General features: G+C 42.0%; 1 protein-coding gene across 1 annotated transcript; it reads right to left on the bottom strand.

The window, feature by feature from the left end:
- Positions 1 to 681: 681 nt before the first annotated feature.
- cdc37l1 (cell division cycle 37-like 1) lies at positions 682 to 9,298 on the bottom strand. The gene is made up of 7 exons (XM_034547360.1): positions 8,911 to 9,298; positions 7,348 to 7,647; positions 7,109 to 7,202; positions 6,348 to 6,463; positions 5,624 to 5,746; positions 5,348 to 5,521; positions 682 to 3,986 (listed from the first exon to the last, which is right to left on the bottom strand). The coding sequence occupies exons 1-7, from the start codon at positions 9,001 to 9,003 to the stop codon at positions 3,870 to 3,872; spliced, it is 1,017 nt and encodes a 338-aa protein (XP_034403251.1). The 5' UTR covers positions 9,004 to 9,298; the 3' UTR covers positions 682 to 3,869.
- Between the last annotated feature and the right edge of the window lie 389 nt (positions 9,299 to 9,687).

The following is a 9,687-nucleotide window of genomic DNA, read 5'->3' as shown; positions in this document are numbered from 1 at the left end:
TACTACTGAGTAACTTCCCAGTCATTGATTTAATTTGACTCATTTTGACACATCTGGCTCTTAAACAGGCAGTCTTATCAAACAATGCAGAATTGGTGACGTCAGACTCTCTAGGACAGTTACAAATAAATGAATCATAATTGTGTTGTTGTTGGTGCCTACATTACCAACAATGCAAATTGCCAGCAGACAGTTGGTCGTATATTTTGATGTGTTATTGCTTGTTTTATTGCTATTGTTTATGAAGGCTTGAGCCATTAGTCCCAAACAGAGATGAGGAGCGAGCTAGAGGTCTGGTAAACTCTTTCTAACCCCCAAATTGTTTTCCATTTTCAAACTTGTAATCTCTAGCTACTAAAGAAGATTAGAAACATGAATAATTTGAGTTCAAAATAAAACTTTAATCTCAGAATTTAGACTTTAAACTCAAACTCAAATATTGTTTCCACATGTAGCCCATATTCGGTTCTGTATCTAGCTCCAACAAACGTGTTATACATTTATCTGACAAATAACCCTTTTCCCCACATGCAGTAGCACCAAGGCCTGTCAATAGATGTGTTAAATTGGTTCTATAAGGATTAATAGGCGACAACATTTCAGGCTCCTCAGTGCCTGTTGACAGAGGTCATTACTCCCGGTCTACAAAGAACTGCAGCAGTAAATATCAAGACGCAAACATGTAGCACTTGTTTTATATTTGAGTCATCAACAGCATCAAGAGAAGACAAATCTTACAGTGGTCTACTGTGAGTGAGAAGTGTATCATTTTCTTAAAACTCAAAGCTTAGTGACTGAAATTCCTACATCGAGTCTCTCAATCTTCACTCACAGCTTTTGTGATAATCTTCAAATATTTCAGGACGTTGAGACACCATGGACATGGACCACAGGTTCAGTACAACAGCGTTAAGCCATACAATTAGTTTGCATAGTGGATTAGTCACTTTGGACCAAAAAAATAAATAAAAAGTACATTTCAAACCACTACAGCACATTGCTTACAATACCTCTGCTTATGTTTACAGTTTGTATGATACTGCCCGACACGAGCACTGTGCTGATCAGACGTAAAGCTGGGACATAATGACGAGTGTAACGACAGGTGCAGCACACAGTAGCTTTCAGTCATCCACACAGGCATTGTACTTTAATGCATCACGCGGTAAATTTCATTCCCCAGTCTGCAGCAAGCAGATTTTCATTCTGATTTTGGCTGTCTTGATAAAAAAAAAAGAAAAAAAAAGAAGACTATTAACAAGGAGACAGTTAATTGGAAGCCTGATAAACTGGGCAAAAGCTCCCGTGAACACATTGATAAAAAAGAAAGAAAGAAAGAATGTCAGCAAACAGCATACAAAGAGTAAAACAAAATGTCTACAATTCAAAATGCAAGCTAATCTAAAGCCTGCTTTAAATTCTGGACGACACGGGAAACAACAAAAAAAGTGTAAAAATAAAAATATGGTAGGACGAATTATAAAGTCAAGCGCTTCAAATACTCCATCTCGACCTCGCCAGAGAAATATAAAGTGCAGGACACATTCAGATGCAGAGGATTCCTTTCGGCATACAAACATTTCTTTGTAGGGGGGCTCGGCCCTTTTCCCCTCCACAGTGGTGCTTTTCAGCTCCTTGGGTGTAGATCCCAGAATCATGCAACCAACACACCACTGACTTCTGTCTGCACAGAGCACTTGTATCAGGACACTGGCGCTTGTGATTTGTTCTCAGATGCTGGGCACTGCAGATGGAAAGCTGGGAAAGAAATGTATGATCGCTTTAATCTGGCCTATCGCTGAGCCAGAGAAAATAAATACACAAAGCCCATGCAGGCCTAGTAAACCCGTTTATTTCCATCAGCTGTGGGCCAGTTGAAATTTGAAGCTTTGATCGTATGAATGCCTGATAAATAACTCAAAAGGAGGAGGAGCCTAATTCAGTTGATGAATATTAGGTAACTAAACAAACGTAGTGACCCCTTTACACCTTACACTACCATTCCTCTTGCACCCAGATGACAGATATGGATCATTCAGTTACACCCAACACCAAGTTTATCACGGTTGACTTTGTCCCTCTAAAATGTGCTTTACCACGTAATCAAAACTACGTTGTTATATTGTCTCACATGTAAAAGCATGCACTCATGTCGGTAGCTCAATATTTGTCTGTGCATTATGGTGAACCGCTTCATTAAATAAGCAACTGATTTGTTCTGAAAGGTGGAATTATTTCTGTCAGAGGACAATATGAGCAGATGCAGCCAAGTGAACAACGACTGGTGTCATCATCTGTGGTTGTATGTGGACGGAAAATTACATAATCATTGTGTATATTGGGTGAATTTGTGTTTTGTCTGACAGCGAAGACTAGATACATTCTGAATGTCAAAGATGTTAATGGAAGATGTAAAGGAGGTAGTTTGATTACTCAGCATTTGAATTGGTCTTTTAAGCCTTCCAGACAACACAAGGAATACTTAACCACTAAAACCACTCTTGTGCAGTCTTTCAGGAACATGTATTGTCCCACTCCGGAAGTCTATAACATGCTCCAACTTTAGTTCTGCCTGCAATCCTGCAAAGTGTTCAAAGATAAACGATCAACTCATTTGCACCAAAAGCCACAATGTAGCTTAAGGTCTGCTTACTTTAGAAACAACTGAGCCAGCTAACTGACTAGCCACCCACACATGTTGCATTATGTATCCTCTCCTCTTCCCATAAGCCTAAAGAGGCCTGTGGGTTGTGTGCCACTCAATACATGCATATCAGTTGTGAGTGAGAGCTGTAAGAGCCAAGGCCTGCAGGGTGAATCTGTCCCCAAACTCCTAAATCAACCGGTTTCCTTCAAGATTGCGATTCATTTTTAACCTGGAAAGTACACAAATCCAAGGAACCACAACTGGAACTGTATTTGTACAAATTCAGGCATTACGCCATTAAAACGCAGACAAACTGCTCTTTGCTCATTAGCATACAGCTAGCAGGAAAGCTTTTAGTAAAATAATACAAAATGTGCGAGACCATGTAATCCAAAATATAAAAAGGTATGACAATGGACAACAAGTCGGAAACTCTCCAGGAAAGAGATTTCTCTTTCATTCCAGACATAACACCACAGCAACACCTTCTTTTTTTCCCTTAAGCTTGAAGTCAAATTATTAAACAGATCCCACCTGCTGAATGATCATCTTGGCTCTTATACAGTAGGTACTGTATACTGGCACATGATTAGGTACTTTCATATGTCACTTTAAGACACGTTGCCTTAATAAATGTCAACAGTATAGAAGACCTTCTAGTGTATGAAACGTTCACCATTAACCAAACCTCGCCACACAAAGCCAGTTATCCATTAGTTGTGCTTCTCTCTTTTAGCTTAAGCAGCTAAAAAAAAACAATACTCCTCGGATGTCCACTGACCTGCCTCAGCCATTAGATTTGGTACCTAACTGCCCAAAGACTTTATTGGTGTGGTATTCTTTGTGTTCCTGGTTGTAATTTTCAATTTATCAGTTTGTTTGGCATCCAAGTCAGGATGTTTCTGTTTCAGGAGAAATAAAGATGAACCAGCTTGAAGGATATAAGAACTCCATCTCTAAAAACAGGGTTATGGCAGTGCACGTCCATTCAGCTGGCAAGAGACCCTGCAGCGAAACAACCACAGCGACAACACTCAGAAATGTTTGTCATCAGCAAACATTATTTCCTGCCGTTTAAAAGACTGAACGTGTCATTTTAGTCCTGCTTTGCACTGCGTGTATTCAGCCTGGTCTGCTGTGTAAAGAGGGCTTAAAACTCAGGTTGTTCCTAAATGGGAAGGCGATGGAGATGGAGGGAAAGCGAGGGCCGATCCTACAATCCCTAGGTGGTCTCCATCATGAGTATATCGTCTGTTTCTGTAGCGTCATCCTTTGTCCACCTCCCTGTGCTTGTCCACAGTCCAGCCTCTAGACAAAGCTTCACGGGATACTCTGCCACCTAGTGGAGGGAGAGGAAGACAGGAGGGTCCAATGAAGATCACAAAAAAAAACATTCATACATGAGGAATGTCATGCACACATTTAAATCAAATATAGGTTTACAATAAAGCTGCAGAGAGACTCTGGGGGATTAGTCAGAGTATGGTGGTTATGTAACTGCACTCTGCCTCTTAAACATGCCCTAATCTGAGCTGAAACTAGAATTTCATCATAATGTCACAGGTTTTCCAATGCAGAGATTTTTTACGATGAACTAAAACAAATCTGGGAGGACTCAAACACCTTCTTTTATTTGTAAAGAAAAGCTTTTCATGTGTGATTTCTCCTCCAAATCACCCCTGAGAGACTCTGTTTAAACTGAGATGATAAGAAAAGAAAACAGCACAAATACAAAAGCAGGACTTTGAGAGCCAAGCTTCGCTTTCACCAGGCCTGATCACATTCCTGGTAGCCATCTTTCCTCTGCGGGAGAAGGGGAGGACGTTGTTTTCCCATTTCTCTGTGTACTAAGTTTGGCAGCTAGTCAAGTTTTGGGGCCAACAGAGGGGAGGAGGCCTCATTCTCTCTCAAATACAAAAGGCTTTCAAACTAGTTTAGTAGAAAAGCATGTCTGGTATTACAGACAATAACAAATACATTAGAAAAAGGTCTAGAGCATTGAACATTTGCCCACATGTAACTGCTCCTTTCACTTTAAAATGGTGGAGCAGGTAAAGTTCCTCTGTTCTAGGCAACTGATACAGAATAATGATCTAATCATGATGAGTGGGGATTTTCTGTAATACCCGAGCTGCTGACACTAAGATTAGTGGGAGGAGACAAACACTGATGGGTGAGTTGAGGACATTATGTAGTGTTTGGATTTGGAAAACGATATCCTATATCGACGATTTCCTTTTGGACTACTGCTAGGTTATCAACTTTTAACTTGAGAGCCACGTCACGTCACACTACCAGAACATTTGACTGAGTCTGTAAAACTAGAAGCCAAGATGTTCCATCAAGTCGCTACTGTATGTCAGAGGTTTCACATTTAGCAAAACAACAAAAAAAGGCTGTTTGGTCTCACTGTTAACATCAGCAGCATGAACTCAAGGTCCTGGTATGCCGGTATTGTCAACGTTTGGCAGCTGCTGTATTTTTATTTTATGTGGAGATATTTCTGTCCAATTTTTGTGGCAAAGATATTACTAAGAAATAGAACATAAGTCCTGACAATTTAAAATCTAGCATCCAACTAAAGGACCCTTACGTGTTGTACATAATCACAGGACTAACATACAACAGCTCAATGGCGCCACCCTACATCCGTGGGAAGTAACTGCAACAGCCTATGAAAAAGAGAGTAGGAGCCCTTACTGGAGGTAAAGAGTCCAAGGCTTCTTTGGGGTCGAGCTTGCAGTTTGTGCCAGTTTTCTGCTGTTCGACATTCTTGGTTGCATCATCTCTCGACTTGACTGTGTATTCTTTCACTCTGTGTTTGAAGGCCTCAAGCTCTGTATGGAAGACTTCTAAATAGACGTCTTGTCCTTCCTACAAAGCAACAAGGGTAAAAATGTTACGAAAACTGCCTTTTGCATGCCCCTGCATTGTTAGAATGAGAGCCACACACACAATTAATATTATTTTTCTTACTTTGGCTTTGTGGAAGAACTGCCTGAAGCAGCCTCGAGGATCCTGCTGAGAGTTCGATGCCATCTCCAGGATGAACTGCATGACTACAGCTTGGTGCGCCACCTGCTCCATCAGTGCTTGTTTCTACATGACAATACACAATTTTAAAGGAATGTTTCAAGTCACTTGTGCTGTGTGATTAAGGAATTCCAATACCTTGCATCTATGCAGGATGTGCTGTTGTATACGATGAGTTTCCAGCTACTTTATCAGTGTTTTATAATCCTACTCAGAAGATTTCTACATGGTGCACAACGGTAAATTCTGTATTTTTAACAACTTCATATTGTGCGACACTTAGTTTAAAATTAGGACCCGCATGAGACTTTCAAAGCAGGGGAGAATATTTCTTTATTTGGAAGTGTATACTCGCTGTTGGCAGGAGGAAGTTTATGCTTTAACTACCGCACAACTGTATATTCAATGTTAGCAGATGACAGGGCACATGCTTCCATGTTTACACGGCTGTACGAGTTTCGACGAGCTGAGAGGAATTACACTGAGTGACGATGCAATATGCCACCGACTGCAAGCTGACTCATATGCGTTTTCATGGTTGTTGACAGAAACCATCAAAAGAGTTCTCTGCCACAGAGGCATCAACTTTATCAGACTGGGATGACATTATTATAGGTGTAATTGTTATGAGAATAGAAACACCAGACTGATCCTCTCAGTAACTTACTCCTTCTTGCTGTAGTCTCATGCACCACCGAATTAAGTAGTTGGCAGTTTCATCACAAATGAGCTGAGGCATGTCTGCGAGGAACCGCTGACTGTCGTCCCATCTCCGCAACATACCTGACAAACGGATAACATTTTTAAAAAGCAGTTCGGTTCATGTTTTCTAAAGACAAACAATGATTTTGCATGTTGAACTACTGTCAAAGAAAACTATAATAAATAGTTACAATATGTACAGCAATCAGAAGTGTGAGAGTTTTGTATCATTGAGCACTTAAAGCGCACATAGTAGAGTTCATATGTTCACTTTTCGGCTATAATTGGAACTTCTTATAATAAGTTAGTGATCAGTGCCTGCTTAACATTTTAAGCTGTCCAGCATTTCAGCACAAACTGCCTTGCTGGAAACATTTACATAAAAAGTCATGTTAATTTTGATAACTCAATTTGATAATAAATTCAACCAGTCTATAACTGACAAGGTCCAGGAGTTTGCTGTAAAACAGTAGGTGACTGGCCTTCTAGCACAAATGGGTGTAATATGTTAATAAAATCTCTGCATAAAACTGAATCATTCATCATAAAATGTAGTATGCACATGAAAAGTAAATATTTCAGTAAAGCTGGAAAATAAATCCTGCCTAAACCTGCAACAATTAACAGCTAAATTGTGCTATTGTATGTACTTACAAACATACTAGACCCAACTTTTGTTACCATTAGTCTGAGGGCAGGACCAACCTTATAGGAGATTACACTTACCAAAATGCCTGAGCTCTTGGTCATACTTTTGGAGAAAGGTCTTGCACTTGTCCTTATCCACTTCTACAGATTGACTTGGGACATTGATGATACTCTGGAAGAGAGCAACGTAATTGATTAACTGCAGATAACGTTATTAAATGGTTAATAAACAGTAGGTACACAGTCATGTAATAATAACAAATGTTTTATTAGACAACACCACAATATATTTGTTCTTTTGAAATCTGTTTGCTGACCTTATCAAAAACGTCCCAACTTCTGACAGCTCCAAGCACAGGACTGCGGCTGGGTTCCGGACATCCCAGCATGTTCTCCTTGCGGCGCCACTCCTCCTCTGTGTGCGTGAGTTCGGTGGGGCAAGCCCGAGTCCGAGCACGTTCCTGCTCCAGGGACTCGGAGCTATGGACGCCGAGAGAGCAGAGCTGATCCTGGGCCTCTGCCAGTCTCCAGCTGGAGACGATGGAAGCCTTCACACAGCGGTGCTGGCTCTGGCAGAGTGACGCCATGGCACAATCACAAACGTGCGATGATGGTGACTAGTGAGGTAAATGGAAGAAGAATGGAGAAGATTAGGACTATGAGCGAAAGGTAATATACTGTCAGGGACTCAAGTGAGAACATGCAACTATTATTTCCTGTCTACCTACCACAGTGTTTGGTACACTTCAAATATTCACATGCTACTTTCTGTTTCTCCACTAACCGAACCTGGAGGTAAATTAGCCAACCTAAGATCTTCTCGGGGCCCAGATGGTAAAAGCAATTTGGGGTTTGAATCTAGACTGATGGAAAGTAAGCATTGACCCGTCAGAGAACACGAGGATGCTCTCTTTTGCAAAGGGGACAAAGGGTCTAAGCTTTCAAATAAATAAAGTGTGCCTATTTACAACGAAAGCATATGCACGAATCCTGCGGTTATGTACTTTACATTCAACAAGCAAACGCACCCAAGGGGAGGCCACTTTAACAACATCCCGCAAAAGGCTTTAACTTGAAGTTTTAATCTCTAGCCTTTTTCTTGCCCACGTTTTCAATACAGCTTGAATACATCCTTCCCCATAGAAAGACTCAGTTTAGAGTGGAAAGCTTCAAACTGCATGCTATGAATCACACACACGAAATGTAAGGCTTTTAACCACAACCAAGCTGCATTTAGTACAGGGTGGCGCGAGAGGGCTAAAAATAAAAAAGGCTTGTATCCATTCATCATGGATACCAAAACAGCTGAAAGCCTTATTTAGTCAACAACAGCAACCACACACACACACACACACACACACACACACAGCTGTCACTTGGTGTCTGAGAATATCAAGGAACTGGGGAGGGGGGAAAGGGAAAGTGAGCTGCTGCTGCTTGATGTGGCCTCTCACCATCCCACACATAGAGGGTCTCTTTCTGGCGCCGAGTTTAGCCATGTCCTGACAGGATGATGACACAGCAAGTGATCCGTGTTCTGTATACCCACGCACGCGTCAAGGGGGGATATAGACAGCTGCATTGCACGAGCATGGGTGTGCATGAGGCCAGTATTCACTCCAACATGCAGCCCGGACAACTGGGGTTGTGTAGCACGAGTCACTGGCTGACTGTTATCATTTAGCTAGCTAGCAAGCTAAGGTTGAAACAGAGCCACTGAATACATCTTCACCCTGTTGAACAACTGAAGCTGTCAAACCGTCGAGGTCGGCTTGACTCCTTCACTGATCCACCTAACAGGTTTAGCTAGTTAGCACGCTTTTAATACCTTTAAGACACTTAGTCGGCCAACAACCCGGCCCCTAGCATGAGCCAATTACCTGCCGGTGAGGACGAACGCCACTGGACCCCTCCGGTCCGCCGTAGGAGTCCCCATCGCGGCGGACCGGAGCTCCGTTACTCAGCCACTCCATCGGTTCAGCTAGCTGCTGCTGCTGCTGCTAGCTGCTGCGCCGGAGGAAGCTCAGTGTTGCTCTCGGAGGTCAGCTGTCGGCCGAAGTTGTGTAGGATTTAAATACCAGACTGAACAAAAAGTCAGCAGAGCCGCGCCGAGCCGACCGGGGAATATGGCGCACCGAGTTTAGATTCCGCTAATAACATCGCGAGCTACACCAACAGCAGTCTCTGGCTGCTCCAAGTTGGCCAGCTGCGTCTGTGGGTGACGCGCAGAGCACGTGGTAAACAACTTTGAACACGTGACACGAGCTCGTGTATTTCTGCATTAAAACTGCGCATTACTTTGTTTTGCTGTTGTATTTTTACCTCGACTCTTAATTACTTTGACTTAAAAACATGAATTGATGACACGTGTTATCCACTAAAGAAAAAGTAGCATTGCTTCCGTTTGAGGTCTCTGGAAACGTTTCACATGCTCTGTATCTGTGATTGGTGTTGCCAGTAGTTTTTTTACACAGCACTATCGTAATTTTAAAAGCGTTTCATAGGAGGTCTAACATCACTGTATAGGTTGAAACATTTCTATGTTTTGTCAATGTTTTCGTTGGTCATCATCTGTCCACGCAAAGCCCTACAAAAAAAACAAATCATGAATCATGTCATCACCATGAGAGGTCATCACTGGGCCGTGGCCCACTGGT

Source organism: Cyclopterus lumpus, chromosome 12 (genome assembly GCF_009769545.1).
Source record: "Cyclopterus lumpus isolate fCycLum1 chromosome 12, fCycLum1.pri, whole genome shotgun sequence".
In the NCBI taxonomy this organism is placed as follows: Eukaryota; Metazoa; Chordata; class Actinopteri; order Perciformes; family Cyclopteridae; genus Cyclopterus; species Cyclopterus lumpus.
This window is presented reverse-complemented; position numbering and strand designations above follow the sequence as displayed.

Bases quoted from the DNA above. Each gene is read 5' to 3' on its own strand.
- cdc37l1 (XM_034547360.1), bottom strand. From the start codon at position 9,003: ATGGAGTGGCTGAGTAACGGAGCTCCGGTCCGCCGCGATGGGGACTCC. The intron at 5,747-6,347 runs GTAAGTTACTGA...ATTGTCATGTAG, and splicing joins TGAGACTACAGCAAGAAGGA to AAACAAGCACTGATGGAGCA. The intron at 5,522-5,623 runs GTAAGAAAAATA...GTTGCTTTGTAG, and splicing joins AGTTCTTCCACAAAGCCAAA to GAAGGACAAGACGTCTATTT.